At 38.0% G+C, this 21979-nt stretch overlaps 1 protein-coding gene across 2 annotated transcripts in view; it reads left to right on the plus strand.

Annotated features, from left to right (window-relative positions):
- Positions 1 to 21979, plus strand: part of Grid2 (glutamate ionotropic receptor delta type subunit 2) — a 1393897-nt gene that overhangs the window by 993736 nt on the left and 378182 nt on the right. For both annotated transcript variants that reach the window (XM_029535429.1, XM_021188898.2), the window contains exon 9: positions 16812 to 16913. In XM_029535429.1, the coding sequence (XP_029391289.1) occupies positions 16812 to 16913 (102 nt within the window). The remainder of the gene's footprint in view (positions 1 to 16811; positions 16914 to 21979) is intronic.

Here is a 21979-nt window from a genome sequence, read left to right on the forward strand (position 1 = left end):
ATCTGTTGGTGGCCTTTTTGTCTTGTTGACAGTGTCTTTTGCCTTACAGAAGCTTTGCAATTTTATGAGGTCCCATTTGTCAATTCTTGATTTTGCAGCACAAGCCATTGGTGTTCTGTTGAGAAATTTTTTCCCTGTGCCCATATCTTCAAGGCTTTCCCCCACTTTCTCCTCTATCAATTTCAGTATCTCCTTGTACAAAGTTCAAGTGTAAGTGGATCAAAGACCTCCACATGAATAAATTTCTAAATAAAAGCATATTGTGAATATTTGCGACAAGGATTAATGACTATATGGAAAGTGAAGACTGTGTAGGGGAGTTAACCTTCACCCCAAATATGCAAATCATATGCTTAGTTTCATTTTTCAATTTTTCACAAGTTTTCTTTTTCATTAGTTAAAATGAGTGATTTTTACTGGCTTAAACTGAAGAGTAGATGTGTTTTTATCTAAACATGCTCAGAAAGTCTCCTCTAAGCTGAGAAATGCATCATTTGTAGCATATTAGAAAGTAGATACATAATATATGTCCTAAGCCAAGTCTGCCACTAAGAAAAGCCTGAAAGAAAATATTTATTCTAGCTAAAATTCTCACAGGTAATCATAGCTCCAGCATGAAACCACAAAATACCTAGTTGCTAATTTACTTTTCATTCTATATTCAAACCTGACAACGTCTTAAGCAATAGATTCTATACAAGGAACATATGATCATATAGAAAACTAGAGTCTACACACAGTGTGCACATGTGTGTGCTCACACAGAGCATATGCACATACTACACACATGTATCCACATCCCCTACACCCCACACATACCACATGCATAAATCACATAATCACTTTTACTATATACATCCATACCATGCACACAAAACATAATCATTTACACCACAAACTAACACCTTATCCTAGCACCTACACCAACATAGTATCCAAACCACAAATGTAAACAAATTATACATATCACATACATACCCCCACACACACCACATGCATACATCACACAGGATATCATACTACACATACATTGCACACAGTATACTATACATACCACTCAGTACAGATACCACATACATACTAGCCGCCCACATAAACACACACATACATATCCTACATGCACACACCACACAAACGTACTACATGAGCCATATCCACAGATCCCATTCAGTGTCCTATATATTATTTCTACTTTTTGAACACTTTTCATTTTTTCCATGATAACTTAATAGTTTTCTTATCACTCAAGTTATCCCTCATGACTCTTTTATCATTTTTGTTCCAGTTAAATCTTTATTATCACCAATTGTTGAAATACAATTGCCTAATGGGCCAAGATAGGTCTTTTGGTCAGTGGTAATAATGGCCTTTATTTTAAATGAACCTTTCAAAAGATGTTCACATATTGAACACCTTAGAATGTTGATACGATATCTGTCTCTAGCATGAAAGACATTGTTAGGGGATTTTCAACACAGTAAAGGTACAATCTGCCTCAGAAGCTAAGGGCAGGTGGGTTATTGTCCATTATACAAAGTATGAATCCCTTCAGTGGAGTTTCTTTCCCACAGTGAAGTACGAGCCTGTGCAGGCTATCTTGTCTTGCATTGTTCGGTCACTGGGTCTTAGGGAAACAAAGCCAATGCAGACATTCACTCCGCAGGGAAATAGAGCCACTTATCTTTGATCCACCTGTCTCGTGACTGCTGCTCACAATCTAAAACTGGAAATCTAATTTCCTAACAATTTAAAAGTGGAAACTTAATTGGTTACAATGTGAGACGCTTCCATCTTTTCCTAGCATTGTTTTTGTCCATCTTTTGTCAGTATTTGTTGTATTTTCATCTAAAGTCTCAGCTGTATTTCTCTTGACCGCGCCCCCTCTGCTCATACCCACATGAAACACGGTACATCTCAGAATGCACATGGAGTAATCATGTAGTTTGTTCAGTTCTTAGACTCTAGGAAGTCTAGGAAGTTGGGAGAGAACTGCACACATCACAAAATTCCACTCCTATTCCTTGTTCTGTGTCAGAAGTAACTGGTAAAATCCTTATGAAAGAGTTAGCAGTCTGAAGAGGAGTGTAAGCAGGTTGCAGCCTTCTAGCCTAGATGTTTACAGTAGGGAAAGATGGAGACATAAAGGCACACGGTCAGCTTCAGCCTGTGTCTGATGAATTACTTCCCTTATGCCCACAGGACAAGATCCCCCAAGGCCACTGTGCCCCGGATTCTTCAGCCCATGCTTTATATAGGGGTTGCTATAGACAAGATGTTGCTATACCAGCAAGGCCTCCAGCTACAGTTAGAGCAATCCCACAGTCTCAGCCTCTGGAGGATGGAGTTTCTGGGCCACCACGGCCAGAGTTGCCACACCAACATTCTAGACGTTTCTGGAATCTATTTTTCTTTATTTTTACAGGGTCAATTTTAAAGGCATTTACAACACTTGCTCTTCTCTCATATTTAAAAACAAAGCATAATGGTTTCATGAAAGGATTGCAGATATATCATATCACAATGATAATTCTTTGTGTTTTAATATGAAAAAAATTAATCTGAGGTTAAGCAAATAATGGTGAAATCCTTTTACTTTATTGAAACAATGCAGCTTTCAAACAAAGAAAAAAGGATAGAATTAAAACAGTAGCATTTCCAAATAGGACTTGGAGACAGGTCAAAGGTTCAAAGTCATCTTGTAGGCTTCTTGGGCTACATGAGACCATGTCTAGAACACGGAAAAGCTTTTAACATAATTAGTTATGCTAGTTTGTGAAGGTTACTGTAACAAAACTACACAGGCTTTGTAAATGAACAAACAGATGTGACACTTGAAAGACAACAGCCAAACTCCAAGGAGCCACTGTTGGACCCACGCCAGGGAAGTCAAGGATTCCCCCCCCCCCAAAAAAAAAAACAACCCACAAGAGGCCTTCTTGTTGTAAAAGCATGAGGCAGTTTAATGGCGGGGCCCCGGGCCGATACCCATTTCACACAGGAGATAAAGGAATCGACCCTGAAACTCAAAGGCTAGGGGTTTTTATACATGAATTGAAGGAGCAAAACAAACTACACAAACACAAACAAACAAAACCCCCGAATGAAAAAAGAAGTCTTACATAAAATAAGTAAGATCCTTTATTTCTGTTAAAAATGGATCTTAGTGTAAGTTTAGAAAAATATGCATACTGACTATCTGATGTTATTAAAACTAAAAATCTAAAGTACGTCCCAATTATCATTTTAAAGACCTTTTCATTTTTAGAGATATGTACCAGAATAGTTACAGATAAAATTATATGCCAGGAATTTGCTTTGACACCTGTGTGACATAGGTCTTGGCAAGAAGAGATGGGCAGATACATTAACAAGGTGAAAAATGGCTCATTATCGCTTAAGCAGGGTGATAAATATTTGCTTTAACAATTCATTCTCTCTCTATAGATTTGAATTTTCCATAAAACATGTTGAAAAGCTTTATGTCGGCATTTAAATTTTGTAAATGCTCGCTCAGTGTTAGTTGGTACATCTGTTCTGTTGTTTGCCTGTGGTAATGATGAGTTGTGATGAGTCAATTCGGCTGCCTCTAGAGTTTTCTTCCTAAGGTTAATTGCATGCACTTGAGGGCTGGCTGAGGTTGGGAGAGCAAGCTCTGGTTGATGGACATGTTTCTGCTTGAGAAACTCACAGCCTATTTGATTATTAAGCTTTGATGCTGTCTTCATTAACACAATATTCTAGTCACCTGTGGTAACCTGTCCAGATGTCTCTGTGATACTGTTCAGCTTGATAAATTTAGACTTCACACGATACTACTTGTCATACTTTACCCTTCTGTCCCAAGGATATTTCAAAATATGTCCAATCCAGCTGTTAATTTGACTGCATAAAATATTGAAAGAATGCTTTTGAGGTTTGCAATGATGTTTGAAGTGTTTCGAGACTCCTTTCCCTGTGGATGGGAAAACAGCTTTGACAGAATCGAAATGAGTCTCAAAATTCAGTTTCTATTTTACCTCCCACAGCAACCTTGTACTTTAAGAAGCATTTTGGAAAAAAATGCATTAGCTTTCCATGGCTGTGATAAAATAGCTGAGATAATCAACAGTAGGAAATGTGTATTTTGGCTTGCCCTTCAAGAAGTGTGGGACTATAGCCAGTTGGCCCAGTGTCTCTGGGCTTCTAGGAAGACAGAATATTATGATGGGGGTGTGTACTTGAGAGGTGTCCCTTCCTCATGGTGACTTGGGAGCTCAGAGTGGGGAAAAGTTCTAGGTGCTGATCTTCCCAGAAATTTCTCAATGATCGAACAACCTTTACCTCTTCAAGGTCAGCTACCTCCCAAGTAAAGTCACTGGCTCTGGACCAAGCCTTTACCACTTGTGCCTTTTGAGAGCATTAAGGTGCCATCCATAAAAAAGGATAATCTTTGATACATGTGTGTTAAATGAACAAAAATAGGATCTATCTTTAAATTGTTCTATGCATATATATATACATATATATATTTCTTTTTCCATGAAATTTTAAAAATTTCAGTAATGTTACAAAGTGTGTTACAAAGTATAGATCATCAAGCTTTTAGATTCATCATAAATGAAATAATGAAGGCAAATTCCCAGCACAGCTCTAGGTGTGAAATGATGAACTTCCTACATGACAGAAGTGATAACAATGAATAATAGATTTACTTAAGCCCCCCCCTTTTTTTTTACATTCGTATCTTGGATACAATTATATGCTTATTTCTGTGGATCTTTGTGTTTTGAAAATACTTGAATATGTTTCATATTTTAATCAAAGACATAATCCTTAAAATTGAATTTTGATTTCTACAAACTATTAACTGTCTTCCACAAAGAGGAAACCAGCTGACAGTGGAGTTTCTATTTATAGCCACTAAGCTTCATAACACTTTTCTGCTTTACATTTCTACCCTGCATTGTTCAACTAATGTCCCCAAGTCATAGGTTTTTATATTGTGTGTCCAAAACATACAACATTTAAGAATATATTATTCTCTTAAATTATATAGAAAATGGTGTTGATTGATGTATCTTCCGACACTTCCAACAACGCCAGCTTTAGTAATTGTCCACACATTCACCACTCTATTTTCTTTGATTCTGCATACAGAGATCCCTTTGGCATCCCTAACAGTTGAAAATATGATAACAAGATCCCGTCTGCACTGTAAAAATGACCTATGTTCTACGAAAGTTTGAAGGATATTGGTACCAGGCACACGGTTCCAGGCAGAGGTTTCTTCTTCTTCTTCTTCTTCTTCTTCTTCTTCTTCTTCTTCTTCTTCTTCTTCTTCTTCTTCTTCTTCTTCTTCTTCTTCTTCTTCTTCTTCTNTTCTTCTTCTTCTTCTTCTTCTTCTTCTTCTTCTTCTTCTTCTTCTTCTTCTTCTTCTTCTTCTTCTTCTTCTTCTTCTTCTTTTCAGCATCTGTACTATGCCAGCCTGCTACCTCCTGGTACCCCAAGTTTTAGGTAAAAATTCAAAAGAAAAAAAACATGCTGATAGTTTTACCAATGGCCTCTTGGAATGATAAATCTACCCCTCACCCTGTTTTGAGAATGCCATCCTTTTTTTTTTTTTTTCACTTAGGAAATTATCTTGTCTTACTTATGAAACAAGAGGTTTGAAAATGGGCTTCTAAGCCTGTGTTCATTCAGAGATGATGCACCTAACCCTCAAGAGACTGGAGGCCCCAGGGAGTTTAGAGATCAGGTGGGGTGGGGAGATGGGGACATCCACATGGAGACAGAGGGCTGGTAATGAGGTATGGGATGTGGAAAAGTTGTAGGGTAGTGGTGGGGGAAATAAAATATGGAACGTAAAAAGTAAATTAATTTTTAAAAGCTAATATTCAAAGCAAACAAAAACAAATAAGACAAAAAATCAACACAAAACAAAAAGCACACACAGAAAATATGGAATCCATTTTTGTTCTGTTGGAGTCCATCAAAAGACTATCACTCACAAAGACCACAAAGACCACTATCGCTTCAAGCCGCATGAGGATTTTTTATTGATCCAACACTTTGGGAACCTTCCTCAGCACTCAGGCAAGAGGAGAGACCCCGAGCAAAGAAAGAACACACTTTTTATACATTGTTAGGGGCAGATTTAGGCAGCAGGGATAGCTGACTTACTCTCATTGGTGTAGCAAGTAACCTTTTCAGGTATTGGTTGGTTTGTATAAGGTGACTAAGTAACCCTTTGGCCTAGTCTCTCACTCTGCCTGCCCTTGTGGTGGGTTATCAGCAAAGCAGCAGTACATTTTGAACTTATGGATCAGCTATTAACGTCACAGCTATTAACGTCACAGGGAATTCTAGCAAGGTCAGGGCAGTTTGTGTTTTTTTCTCAGAATTCAGTGTGGGGTGGGGTAAGGGAATTTCTTTAGGAACTCCTAATCTTGTTATGGTTATTTTTCTAAGAACAGTACATTTTGTTTTGGCAGCATAGACTTAGTCATTTTGACTGCTATGTTTCTGAAAGTCCCTTCAGAGAGGAAGGGGCTAGGTGGTCTTGAACTTATTTTGGATTCTACAGTTCAATAACAACTCCTGAGCATGAGGCTTGACCTGGAGTATGTGGTTGATATTCCCAGTAATACACTATTGGAGAAAATTCACTTCCCCTTTACCAGCAGGTATCAATTGCAAATTGCCTTTTGTTTGGTGTAGGACTTTGTGTTCCCCTCCCTTCTCACTGCTAGTACTGGAACTGATTTGGCTTTTGCACGGGGTCATTGTCTCTGTAAGTCCATATATGCATCAGCCCTGTTGTGTCTGGAAAACACTGTTTCCTTTGAGTCATTACCACCTATGGCCCTTAAAATCTTTCCACATTCTCTTCTGCCTAGACCCTTGAGCCTTGAAAGAAAAGGTTTGATAAATACCTCCCATTTAGGACTGAATGCCCTAAAATTGCTGACTCTCTGCATATTGTCTAATCGGGGTCTCTGTATTGGTTTCCATCTACTGCAAGAGGAAGTATCTTTTATGTGGGTCAAACAAGACATGGATATAATGGCATAGTGATAAGTCATTATAGTAGAAGATTTTCTCCTAGGGCCCATGAGCTATCTAGTCTCAGGTTCATGACCCTTCATCAGTGTGCAGTATAGATTCCATCTTGTGGCATGGGCCTTAAATCCAATCAAAAAATGCCACTATTACACCAAGATGTCTTGCAGGCAGGTCACTATTATAGGTCACAGTTGTGTAGCTCTGTGACACTGGTGATTATTCTCTCCCTCTAGTAGCATACAGAGTACTGTCAAGGACCCTGGATGCTAGCCATTAGAGGAGAGGCTTCGACTGGAGCACAGCTCAACTTCTCCATGTTCCATGACATAAGTTCATGCTGTCTTCAGCAACAGGGCCTGGACATAATGCTATAGAGAGCACCTAATAGCCTTGACAGCAGATTATGATATTTGTGGGTGTTTCTGGGACCACTACTGTTTGTTTTTTAATGCTTCTTAATTTTTTAAGGACAAGATATATGAGAACAATAATACAGTATTACTAGAAGGTATTTTCTTTTTACTTGAGGTTTGCTAGGTTTTTTTCTTTTTTCTTTTTCTGCTCCTCCCCCTGCCCCAGTGATTGTAGAATGCCTCTGTACCAAGACTCAAACTGAGATACAAAATTAAGTCCTTAGATTTTCTGAACCTTTATTTCCTAGTGATTTCAGAGTGGTCATGACTTTCTAATTTATATTGTGTATATGGTTGCTTTGATATGTCCTACTTTTTAATGTGTGATTCTAAATGAAGAAATGAGAATAGTAGAGGAAGATTCTGCTGCTGGCTGAGGTTCTAGATGTGGGGACAGACTACCACTAGCTACTTCGTCAAGGCTGAGCTAGACCAGATGCACATGTAGCTACATGCTGTTGTTCTTGAGTTGAGGGTTGGACAGCTGTAAATAGTGTAGTGTCCACTACACTGTTCATTGACGAATCTATAACACATTGCTGTGATCAGTTAGTCCAGGCCTCCCTTTCAACATCTGTCTTGCTCCTTCTCTTGATTTTCAGATGCACATTTTTCTAGCTATTCCTTGACAATGGATGTATAAGGAAAATATGTAAAACATAGGGTTAAAAAAAAAAAGACAAGGGAACAAATCCACAAAAACATTGCAATAATGTATATGCTAGCATTTTACACTATACTTAATGTGGAATTCTTTATTTATGCAAGTCTCAATTGTTTAAATGTTTGTAATCCTCTGCAGTCAAATGAGAATTATCTTCAAAGACATTAGGGATACTCACAGGCATAGCCAGCTCTTTGATGATTCACAGAGAATCCCAACTTCTCCCTTTGTGTATTGAATCTGAGCAGATGTGTGCAAATTTGTGAGCAAGAGCAGTATCTTAGGGAAACCCTGGGTGACTTAGATGCAGTCACTATGCATGTGCTAAACTGATTATAATGTTGATTACACATTCTCCAATGAGTGTGACAAGGAAGCCTGAACAATAAGCCTCTTGTTCCTCACAAGAATGGCTTTGGTTAGGAATTTAATCATATTAAACAGTTGCTAGACAGCTTTCAAGTGATCAGTTGATTCATCTCTCACCTTAGGGTAAAGACCCCATGCTAAAAAATTTCTCTAAAGTGATGAATGTTCTTTTTTCTTGTTTTTTTTTTTTTTTTCAAATAAAGCCAATTAATTCATTTGTCAACTATCAACTACTTACAAACTATATGCTAAGTAGCATTCTAGGCACACAATGCACATCTACAAAGAAAGTTAAGTTGAGGGTTTTGCAAATGTTTCTGGAAGTATCTTTTTAATTGTTACAATGGTCTTTGCTAATGAGAGCGTTTACAGTCCTCATGTTTCTAGGTGTATTAATTTGGTTTTCCGGGGCTGGGGACATGGCTCAGGGGTTAAGAGTACTTGATTGCTCTTCCAGAGGTCCTGAGTTCAATTCCCAGCAGCCACATCCCACATCATGGCTGATCTGATGTACATAAAGACATAGCATGCGTGCGTGTGTGTGTGTGTGTGTGTGTGTGTGTGTGTGTGTGTGTGTGTATGAATAAAAATTCTTTTAAAAAAACTTTAAGAATTTGGTTTTCTGATAATATAAGAAACCTCCTGGGATCATTGAATAGCTGAGTAGGAAAAGTCACTTGAAAGCCTGAGTTTGAACCCTAACACCATGTGGCAAAAAGAAAGGAATTCTCCCACAAACTTTTCTCTGATCTCCAAATATGCAGTGGGGCAAGTACATACACACATATAAATACATTAGACCAGTTCTCAACCCGTGTGTCATGAACCCTTGGGCAAATCTCTATCTCCAAAAATTACAATTCATAGCAGTAGCAAAATTAGTTATGAAGCAGCACCAAATAATTTTATGGTTGGGGTGTCACTACAACATAAGGGACTGTATTAAAGGGTTACAGCATTAGGCATGTTGAGAACCACTGGGCTAGACAAATGAAATGTACTAAAAAAAAAGAAACCATCCACAAAAATCACAAAATTAATTGTTCATTATTAAGCTTTGTGGATGACAAATACAGAAGTAATTCTATGAACAACACGTTACACCTTAGTAGAAGAAACTAAGATTCAAAAACATTCAATTTTTCTGAAAAAAAAAAAAAAAAACAAACTAACTTTGAAAATCCAGTTCAGTGTTCATGTATTTCTCACCATCATTATAAGCCCATCTTCCCACACTGACATGGTCACAGAACCCATTCACAAACTAGAATGTCTTCTTCATGTGTATTAGCTACAGGTCTTCAGTTCCATTTAGCAGATATGAGTGTGAATCATTGGAACACAAAAAAGGCTATTAGCAGAGGCAATTGTGCTTCCTCAAGGCCTGATATGGGAACATAAATTTTAAAAAGCCTGTCAGATCTCTCTATACACACCTTGTTTTACTTCCATCTGAAAAGGCATCATACTAAGGTCAGAATGCCCAAACAGTTTCTAAATCTAAACCCCCTGTGTTCAAATTCTTGCCCTATCACTAGCTAGCTAAACAACCTGAAACAGCTCAATTAATCTTTCTAATCCTCCATTTCTATATCTGTTAAAATTGGAAAAATTTAGTACTTTCCTGACACATTTGGAACAAAAATATAAGCCAAATTATATACAGAGCTTGGCACCATTTCTGCCTCACAAGAAGTCTTCAGTAAACACGAATATTACTAAATGAATAATGTCAAGGACTGAAGTGACCTAGTGGGGGTTTGGCTGCCAAGTGGTTTCATACAAGACGAAACAAAAAGAAACGCTAGCAAGCTTTACAAGGATGTGATCACTAAATGCTAAGATATTATAGAAAAACAATATTCTGTCAAGATGGGAAGGCAGTGCTAATCACATTTGATTTGAGTGAGATAAACCATCCTGAAAGATAGAGAACTGTAGAGGTGCAGTGTAGAAGAGGACCCAGCCTCACATTGGGACTTTGTGAACACATTTGGGGATTTGTTGAACATAGTTTTAGTCAGAGACCCAGGAAGATGGATAACAATAAGGGAACCATGTGTTTTTAAGTCATGCCTTCATCTATTGGTACTATCTGCTTCCTATTCTGGTATTATCTGGTTCCCACACTGCGACAACCCAAGTACACCCAAGGGCAAGGTAGGCAACAACCTGGCCTAGCAGAGATTCCAAATCCACACCCAATTCCAGTGAAGAAACTTAAATAGCTTAGTTAAGGTGATGCTGCTTATTAGCTCTTCTAAAGGACACCAGTAGCGTGGAGACCTTAGACTAATGGTCTGAGAGAGTTCGTTGATGGTCTTCATTCCCCGAGTGCTCCAGCATGTTTTTTGAATAATCTTACCTACGAGTGAAATGATCTTGCAAAGCTCACACAAGGCTTAAGACTAACCTTGGCATCATGAGATTCTGATGTATCATTTGATTCTTTTCTGTTTTTTGTTTTTCAAAGTCATTTCCCTGCTAGAAACTTAAGCATAGAGGCCACTCCCAGTAAGCTCAAGGAAAGACTATGGCAATGGCCCATATATAGGAGCATACCCACAGGAACTCATAACTATGCCCCAGGGAGCAAGTCTTACAAATTGAAACTACTTACGGGTGGAAAATAACATAAAGAGAACTAATATTGGAACGATTAGTCGGCCACCACACTCCTGTGCATATTTAAACAGAAAACATTGCCATGCCACTTTATAAAGGGTGTTTCTGACTCAATATGCCACATGTATTTTTCTTTATATTTCTAGTTCATTACAGGTTCAACATTTGCCAAATAAATTCTACACACTTCTAAAATGACTGCCTCTAAAGATAGCATGGCGGTATCTTTCGCTGTTTCCATTCTAGCCTGGAGGCTGAGGAAGCAAGTAGCTGAAGCCCAATGGGCAGCATAAGTTCTCAGCACGGGTGTGTCAAGTCCTCCCCGGTGCTTTGATAATATAGCCAGAATTCCTTTGTTCCATGTGAGTACAGCTCATAAACGCTGGTCATTCCATTCATATTCAATTATAGATCTCTCGACTCCCCTTATTAAAGTCTACAAACTATTAAGCATAAAATTAAAGTTGAACAGTTCAGTTCTTTTTGACATCCTACACTGTTTGAAAAACAGTGATGTGAAACTCCCAAGTCAAGAGTCATCCTTTGCAGCCTGGGTCCAATGAAAAGTGAAAGCATTGCGCAGAAAAGAGTAAATATATAAAGTTGATCGTTAGCATGCATAATGTTAAGAGCAGCGTTACTGTGCTCATGCAAATGCATCAGCCAGTTTGTTGAACACAAGCTATTCCATTGATTTAACTGAGGCTACATGGTTATTATTGCCAAAGCTCCAGTGAAGGAAATAATTAGAGCACTAAGCATTTTAAAGGTTCTGAAATGACTTCAGGCAATAAGAGAAAACACAGGAAATCTATATACTACAGTGGTAAAGATGTAGAATTCTTGGTCTTTGCTTTGAACAATGTGTGTGTGTGTGTGTGTGTGTGTGTATGAATGAATGTACACATGTGTGCATGCACATGTAGAGGACAAAGTTGGAGTTCAAGTATTTACACCTTTTCTTTTTTTAAACGAGTTCTCTCTCTCTCTCTGGATCTCTATGTTTTAGATAAACTAGTTGGCCAGCAAGTCCCTAAGATCTCATACTGGGATTATGGAAGTGTGTACATCACCTGTGCCTAGCTTTAAGTTCCTGGGGAATTAGAACCCCAATTCCCATGTTTGTGCATAAAGCACTTTATCTATTAAAGCACCCCCCTAGTCCTCATATAGTAATTCCTTTTCGCTAGTAACAGGGAGACTTTCTTCAATTTATATGCGACAGGAGTCACTTTTACTTATATTTGTTTGGAGAGCATTTGACTGAATAGAGAGCTTGTATTAGACTGGATAGATGCTCAGAGTTAAGAATGAATTTTAGTTCACAGAACCTACACCAAATTAGCTTGGAACAACCTGTAACTCCAGCTCCAGGGCATCCAGTATCCTCTTCTGGGTTCCAAGGGTATCTGTAGAGAGGGCAAGACTGTGTATTTTCACTACTTGCCTCCAGTTTCTTTGAAAACAAAACAAAACAGAAACAGAAACAAAAGCAAAACCACAACCAGAAAAACAAAACAAAACAAAACAACAAAAAAACAGCCTTGCCAACCCTGACAGGGATGCCAAGTTAAGGAGAATGTCAAACAATGAAAGCAGAGAAGGAGCTGCAGAAGCTCTGAGTTTGATCCTGGGCAAAAATCCCTTCAGGATTCCTCAAACCGTTTGCTGCTCAGAGCTGTTCTGCTTCAAGGAGTATTACTTCTTGTAGACAGTGATTTAGTTTGAACACATGTGAATGTCACTTAGTTTGTCTTGCCTTTTATCAGAAGGACTTGTTATCATCAAGCAGAATAATGGGAAGTTTACCTTAGGGAGATGAGTGTGCATGAGCAGAAACGAAGAGATCTTATACCTGAGCTAGTCATCTAAAGGATGTGCATGTGTGGCCTTCTACCTGGGTGCTGCTATTGTTCATTTCACCGGCTATCTTACACGGGTTCAGACATATCATTAGCACATACAGGAAATCAAATGAATTTGGCATTTATTTTAACCAAAGTGATCTCTGCAAACAGGAAATTCCAATATTTTGAGCACTTTATGTTTACTTCATTATTCTTCCCCCCTACTTATTTCCTGCCATCTTTTTTCTCTTTCCATAATTTATTTTTTTATTCACTGTACATCCCAATTATAACCCCTCCCTTCTTTCCTCCCAGTTCTGCCCTTACAAATCCCTTACCCCATTACCCTCTCTTCTCAGGGAATTGGAAGACCCCTTGGGAACTACCCCACCCTGGGACATCTAGTCCCAGCAGTGCTAAGCACATCCTCTCCTATTGAGCTCCAAAGGGCAGTTCAGGTAGGGGAAGGGAATCCAATGGCAGTCAACAGAGTCAGAGACAGGCCCTGCTCCAGTTGTTAGCAGACACACATGAAAACCAAGCTGCACATCACCTACAAATGTAGAGGGGTGGCCTAGGTCCAGCCCCTGTATGATCTTTGGTTGGTAGCCCAGGGTTTTGTGAGGCCCCATGGGGCCAGGTTACTTGACTCTGTAGGTCCTCTTGTGATGTCCTTGACTCATCTGGATTTCTCAATTCCATCTCTCACTCTTCTACAAGACTCCCTGAGATCTGCCTGATGTTTGGCTATGGGCCTCCGCATCTGTTTCCATTAGCTGTTGGTGAAGCCTCTTGGGAGACAGTTATGCTAGGGTCCTGTCTGCAAGCAAAGCAGAGTATCAATAATAGTACTGGGGTTGTCTCTCTCCCATGGGATAGATCTCAATTTGGGCCAGTCAATGGTTTGCCATCTTGACTGCTTATACAGATAAACAATATAAGATATATAGAGAGAACACCTGTCTGTTCTCAGATCCTTCTTCTATAAAAGGGGACAAGAATGGTCTCTTCCTTCAAGGTTGTGATAATTAAATGAGTTAATAAATGTCAAACCCTTATGTAATTTAAACATTGTACAGTATATAAATGTTACAATTATGGATATACAATTATGATGACAATTTTGCCTTGTAAGTTCTATATTGAGAAAACCACTGAGGTTCACAGTTCTGAACCACATTTCCTTAACATAAAAAACTGAAGTAAATACCTTAAAAAAAGAAAGAAAGAAAAGAAAAAGATGGTTTAAAAAACAAAAACATGCATGAATATATTTTCTACCACCTCAAATATATCATGGATCTATGAACAGGTTTCATAACACATGAAACAAAATTCATTTATAATCCTGACAATGGAACTTAAATAGAATTAGTTGTAGCCCCAGTTTTCATCTCTTAGTAGATATATGACCTTATGTATGATGTCTGAGAAATAATAGTAACAAGACCATCTCATAAAAGTCATTGTGGCACTTCAACATCCTGCATAAAGATTTCAGCTCTGTGACTGACACTCAGAAATTATTTATGAATGCTTTCAAGATGTGGTCTATATACCTATTACTTTGGCTTCATACACTCATAAGAATGCTTATGTACTTTCTTATATACTCATATAGAAGAGTTACACCAATCTCAAAGTACAATCTATGGTTATTAAGAGACAGGAGCAACATAGCAAGTCTAATTGTCAAGCACGTAAGATGGCACAAATAAAATAACATCACAGAACACTGAAAATCATTCAGAAAGCCCAGTTGTCTTACAACCTGTATGCATGTAAATTTGTATGTTTTGTGACAGTCTTACACACATGAAAATTAGAGAGCAATTTGAGAAAAAACGTCATATAGCATACATAAATAATGTTCAAACTACTGCCAAAGTAGGATGACAAATATTTACCCATTTCTACCTGCTCTACTTTTTCATTGATATTTCCAGTTTAAATGTAAGAGAACACATTAGAATTTACATAATCCTGACTGTATTTAGTTGTATTTGAAGGAGGCAAAGATTCAGAGAAACTCAGAACTTGAGGGTTTATGATCTTTCCATACAATGTTGCCCAGAGAAAGTCAAGGTCAATTGGTGCGATAGACATCAGTTCTATGGGCAAACTAACAACAGTTTGATCAGGCTCTAAAGACACTTCTGGAGGCAAAAAGAAATGTGTCTTTGCTGAAGCAGCAGGTCCATATCTTTATTAACAAGTCTTCCAATGCCATTGTTAAGCTGGCATCCAGGGATCAGCATATAGAGATCTAGGATTTGACTAATGTCGGCCTTGCCATTGCCATTTCCCCACTGATATTTAGTCTAGAAAAATAAAATCTTCTTGAAGTAATTAGAAAGTGCTTGTCAAGCAATGCAATTGAGGATAGACTCTGGGTGACCTCAGAAAAGAACAAAAGCTCAAAGGAATTTCCATAAGGTTGTAAATTTGGCAAGAGGGCTACACAATCCCTGATAATTAGACTTTTCAACACATTTGGATTTGCTAATTGGATCTAAGTTCTAATTAGACTTTTATGTAACTAAGAATGACATATCATGGTATGAATTTAATGTGCTCTTACAGTTGAAACCAACAATTATCAAGCTTTTCCAAATTATCTTAATAAGGAAAAACCTGGCTTTGTTGATCATATTGTGACATCTCTGTCTCTCGCAATAAATTGAGCACATTTCAGTTCTCTTAATTAAACACCTTTTGGGAGCTTAAAGAGATGCTTAAGCTTTAATAAGAAGCACCCAAGTTATTTGTTTGTGAGGGAGATTTGCCAGTATGTTGATGACTCTGGAAGCTACAGACAAAACTCAGTACAAAGAAATAAATCATCATTGAAGAAATGGCACAAGTAACCAGATGTCCCTGTAAGCACTCAATTAATCAAATTGTTTCTAAATACGACTGAAGCTGGGTTATGCTTTTGCCTTATGCACTCAAAGAACCAGTCTCAGTATGAATGCTTGTGAACCTGGCATTGTGATAAGAGCCTGACAACATTCCCACTGTACATAAACCATGTTCCCTTGTCAGATCTGTTTCTAGACCTGGCATTCGTTAACTGGAACCTCATCATTTTTTTTTCTTTCCTCCTTAGTTTTAACTGAGACTCATCAACTTTTATTGCTCTGACATTTGAAAGTAGTAATATTAAAACCAGTAACCCTCAGATCTGGATACTATAAGAGGCAATAACATAAGATTTTCATGGAAAGAATATTGTCAAAATATTCGAAGAAAATTAATAGCACTGACCAAAATCCAAATTATGTTTTTGTGTGCTGTTAATAGTTAAAACACATACACACACACACATACACACACACACACCGTGTGTACATACAGCACACATACACTTTATATCTGATTATTTCCTATATAAAAGCAATTGTTCTTTTATCTATATAAAATATTTTTAATATTTTAAAGGTCTTTCTCCACTAAAAGCAATGTACAATTAAATGGCAGATTAGGGCTCTGAGAGAATTTAAGTTATGCAGTAGCTGATATATTAGTGAGAAATTCTGCAAGGGTTACATGCACTTTTATTCTTCCAACTAGCACATTATGGTGATAGAGCCACTGGTGAACATGTGACTCCTCATTAATTCAGATGTCCCCTGAGATTCCTGTAAAGCATGCTGGCTTCTGACATATGCCATATGATGGTATTTAAAGGCAAGAGATGGCATTTCTGATTGCTTCATTTTCTGTTAAAAGAGATAAGTTTTTCATACCAGTTATTATAAGAGGTATCACACGATTCTCTACAAGGCCTCCACAGAGGTGATGGGGCTGCTCTTTAGTAAAAGAAGTGACCAAAGATTCTTTGCCTTTCAGCTTGGGTGCTGGAATCCTGTCACAGGTCTGAATGGATCACTGACAGACAAAAAACTGGAGAACAACATGCGGGGTGTGGTTCTACGCGTGGTGACTGTATTGGTAAGTACCATCTTCACCTTGTAGTTTGAGACCATAGAGTATCTATCTTTCTTTGTTTTTTCTTTTATCAACAAATTTGATAATCTCAAAAGAACTTTTACCTGAACCTTGACTATGATATCTAAGACAGCTTCAGTAGTCATGTTACCCAGCCTCCCATATCTGTGAATCTGAAACTGATTCAGGCTGTACTTTTTCATTACAGTAATTTTGTTAGGATAGCCCTTAGATATTTAGGTCTGATTTCCCAGAGTTTCTATACATTATAAGAAGTGGGATCCCTCAAAGATGTCCATCACTGCAACAATAGGACTCACTCACGTAGAGATATCAATGGAGAGATCATCATTTGTTAATAGATTCTTATCTTGCATCAATGGTGGCTTCCTGGGGGTACTAGCAAATAAGATAGGTATGTGTGACAGACTTTTGTGACCTCATAATTTATGATTCTGTGAGTGGGATTATAAATGGGGAAATTTGTTACAATTCCAATCATTTGTTAGAAAATCAGTAGAGGCAACTATTATCATTCTGTATTATCATTGACTAGAGAGATGGTTCAATAGCTAAAAACTCAGACTGTTCTATAAGAAACCTGGGTTTCATTTACAACACCCATATCAGGTGACTCACAACCATCTGTAACTCTAGCTTCGAGGGAATCTAATTCCAGTGGTTTGGGTGTTGGTGTTCAGGGATGCCTACACACATGCAGACCCCCTCCCACAATTAAAACTTAGAATATTTTTTAAGTAAAAAAGGGTCCCTTAGAGGCTAAATTACTTATATAATTATTAATGAACAAGGCTATTTGATACAGTGATAATAACTGGATATTCATTACAAATCAATGTCAGCAGCTCTCTGTATGCTTAATATGAATTAAATAAATTTAAACATAATTTCTTTATAAATTATCTGAGCCATCTGCAAAAGAAGATCTAAATGAACAGCTCATTCCATCCTTCAGCACATGTATAATTTATTTTTAGTTGTTGTTTTAATAAAACCCTCACATAATTATTTCATTAATGTTTACGAGTGAAATGTGAATATGCTTCTGTTTGAACCTAAGTGTGTAGATATCAATTTGCACTTAATCGTTAAATTAGTTAACTTAATAGTTAAAAGGTAGACAACTGAAGTGCATGCTAATCTCTTTTCTAGTGATTGTCATCAAAGCTAATGCAGGGGCTGTGGTTTCCTTTGAGAAAGAAAAGTAAACATTTAAAGCAAATTAAACAATTAAAAAATTCAGTTGCTAAGCAAATAATTATTTAGTATGTAGCATATGTTAGACTTGACAATACACATAGAGTCGAAAACACAATAATCCTAACGTTGAGGTATGGCTAGAATTTGGTATGTGGTTCCTACATAAGGTGATACAGTGCAGATTTGTTGTTTACTATTAGTCAGATCCCCATGAAGTCCTCTGTATTTATTTTCTATTTCAATTATTGCTGTATTCACAGTGTGAAGTATTCTAACCCACCAAAATATGAAGGAGTAAAATAAATCAACCACAAGGTGAACAAAAAAAAAATGTCTAAGCCTACACAGATGACAGAGCAGAGTAGAAATCTAAATCTAGGCAGCCTGGACTCTAGACCTTTTAACTCCTCCTGTGCAGTCCATCAAGCTCTCTCCACTCCCACTGTGATGAGACAGAGAAGCAAGACATCTGTGAGATTCTATTTGACTAGAGAATTGGAAATGTTTAAACTCTGAATAAGGTAAAAATGAGTCTTATGGGGAGAGCTTACTAGGACCAATCATTTTAAATTCATTTCCAGGCTGAATAAAATGGCTTTGTTCATGACAGTAGTGGTAATGCCGCCTATCCTAGGTTCACCTGTCTGTTTGCTGCACACTTAGCCTTGTATGGATCCTGAGAACAAGACAACCAGAGATGGGAAGCTCAGTTGCTTCCCCTGATGTCTGCAATGAAATTACCAGTTGGGTGCCTAGTTGAATGAGCATTCATTATGTTTTTTATACCCACACAGCTTACAGCCAGCATGAAATCACTTCACATGCTTCCTCATACATTTATGGGACTGAATATAAAACTGTCCTTCTTATTTAGTTCCTGTAGTCATGTTTCTAAGACTGTTATGTGGCCTTGTAAGCTCTCTCCATCCAAATTGAGACTCGCACACCCTCTATTCATCCTGTCTCTCCTAAATCTGGATGCATTTAAACTACAGCCATCACAGAACTAAGTCTCAATGTACAGTTGGACTCACACTGGCGATGTGACCACTGCCCTAGTCTCCTTTATTTGGGAAAGTATTTCCAATACTTTCCCAAAAGGTGAATATCCCCAGTGTACATTCTCCAGGATGATCTTTAATCTTTGTGATGTTACAACAGAAATCCAGTGACCCCACTCATCCACCTTTATTTACCTCTTAGAAAACTTACACCATCAGTTACACTTATGAAGCAGACTATTCTTAAGTTTTGAAACTCACATTTACCATTATTAATGGTATTTTATTGATCTGATGTAAACAGTGAAATACAGATCCAGTAATTTGAGACTCTGTTACATGGGACCCTTGAGGCAGGCAGTAAATGGTATAGTCAGGCAGTTTATTGAACAGAATTAAGTGAAGTTAGCTGTCACCGGAGAGTAAACAGCACTAAAGGAACCAACAAGGATGCTGAAGCACCTGGGCCTGGTTGCATAGGGAAGCTCTGGGTTTGGGAGAACCAGAGCAAAGGATGTAATCCTGAGATCTGTGAATGTTGGGACAAGAAGAGGATGCAGAGTCACTGCTTAAACCACAATCAGGAAGGAGTGCACAGAAACACATGATACTATGTCATAGATTCAGAAATAGCTGATTAAACTCAGATACTTAGGGAAAAAAAGACTCTCTACTATCATTCCTGCTACCTTACTAGCACTTTCCATTCCACTTCAGTTAAAATTGCAGCAGGTGGTGATGGTGTACACCCCTAATCCCAGCAGAGGCAGGAGGATCTCTGTGAGTTTACTGCCAGCCTGGTCTACATAGTGGGTTTCAGGATAGCCAAAGCTATACATAGAGAAACCCTGTCTCAAGAGGACAAAAATTCAGCCAAAAGTCAAAAGGTCATGGAGCCTGAGTAAACCGGAATGGGCTTGTCTCTTCCAACATAGACTAGACAGAAAGAGCTACAAAAGTCTGTGGGGAGGATGGGTAGACATGCACCAGCACTGTCATGTGATTGAACCTGTTCAGAGAATGTCAGATGTTCTTTATTTAGTCCTTATCAAATGCTATACGAGCTATATACAAAGTCTAGGCATTTATAAAAGCACACAAGAGTAAACTCTCAATTTTTGTAACCATGTTGCCAAAAAAAAGTTAGATAGCTTTGGCTTGGAGTTCAGTTATAGAACCTGTGTGCAGTGCCCTTCCCTGTCTTCTCAATCAGAAAAGAACAGGAAAAAACAAAAGCGAAAACTAACTCGCATTGATTAGATTAAACACTTTACAACCCAGATGTGAGGGCATGTGTTCCTAGATGGGCAACACCAGGGGATTTTACAGAGTGGTGTCACATATAGGTAGCTTTATTTTCTACTGTAAACAAAGCCACGGGAATATTACTTTAAATAGAGGAAATGAAGATGTGACAGCCAGGCAGGTCCTGCCCCCAGTGTCTCTGATAGTTCCTTTTCTGTCTCTTTAAAGTCAGCCCCTGTTTCTTACCAAGTATACCAAGTGCTTTGTGTTAGTGCAGAGTAATAATGAAGGAGCTGTTCTCTCTCTCTCTTTTAACAGGCAGAGTTATATTAATGCAGCTAGCCGTAAACGAACAGCATGCGATTTGATTTTACATGATAAAACTTTTACACTGTTTGACACTTCACTGTGTCATAAATATAATCCTAAGGAATTAATTCTTATTTCCATGGGTTGATGGTGTTTCTAATCAAGTGTGTGCTCACTCTCCCGCTCCTGGAAGAAATACCTACAATAGGTTTTTGGGTGCTGAGGCAGATACAGTATACGCAACACACCTGCCTGTTGGAAGCTTCCTTTAGCACACTAGTTCTTCACCTTCCTAATGCTGAGATCTTTTAATTCAGTTCCTCAAATGGTGGGGACCCCCAACCACTAATTTATTTTCATTGCTACACTTGCAATTTTGCTACTGTGATGAATTATAATGCATATATCATCTGACTCCCATGGTGAGTCGTGACCAACAGGTTGAGAACCACTGCTAGCAAACCACAGCTGCTGCAGAAAGCTTTTCTTTCTGAAACAGACCATCATGTAATGTTTCAAAATGTTCTTGAAAAAAATATTCTCGGTGAAGTTGCCCTACATTACAGAATGATGTCACATATAGGTAGCTTTGCTATATAGGATGCACATTCCTGGCTATCCTCCATAAGATGATTCAATAACCTTGCAGAAATGTGCAACTAGATGTTTACTATGAAGATACAATGATGACTTTTCTCTGTTTTACAAATTTAAAGACAGTCTTTCACACTTTAGGATCTCTGAATTAAGATAAATCTTTCAATTTTTATTTGAAAGTCTAATTGAGTGTACATTTGTCTTTATCAGTGACGTGAAAATTAATTGCTAAGCGTACAAATGAAAACATTTGCATTAAATCATTTTTTAATTATATGAAGTTCCTGAGTTGTCCTGAATGTTAAACCCCAACACTGGTAAAGAAGCCTTCATAAAGAGAGAGACTATTTTAGAGGGTACCTTCAATTTGATCAAAACATATTTATATTAACATATGAACTTATGAAACAATAAATAAAGATACTTCAAAAGAAATTATGTAACAACATGAACTGGAGCCAAGAGAGGCTACAAAAAATACTGTTGAAAACCATTGTTACAGTCACAGAAGGAAACACACAAAGGCAGCTTTGCCTGCACTGGTAGCACACAGGGTGAAAGCCAGGCTTCCTGTCTAGTGTGCTGTGGCTCTGTAAACATTGCCAGGCTTCGTGTCCAGTGTGCTGTGGCTCTGTAAACATCGCCAGGCTTCGTGTCCAGTGTGCTGTGGCTCTGTAAACATCGCCAGGCTTCGTG

The sequence above is a fragment of the Mus pahari genome, chromosome 2 (genome assembly GCF_900095145.1).
Source record: "Mus pahari chromosome 2, PAHARI_EIJ_v1.1, whole genome shotgun sequence".
In the NCBI taxonomy this organism is placed as follows: domain Eukaryota; kingdom Metazoa; phylum Chordata; class Mammalia; order Rodentia; family Muridae; genus Mus; species Mus pahari.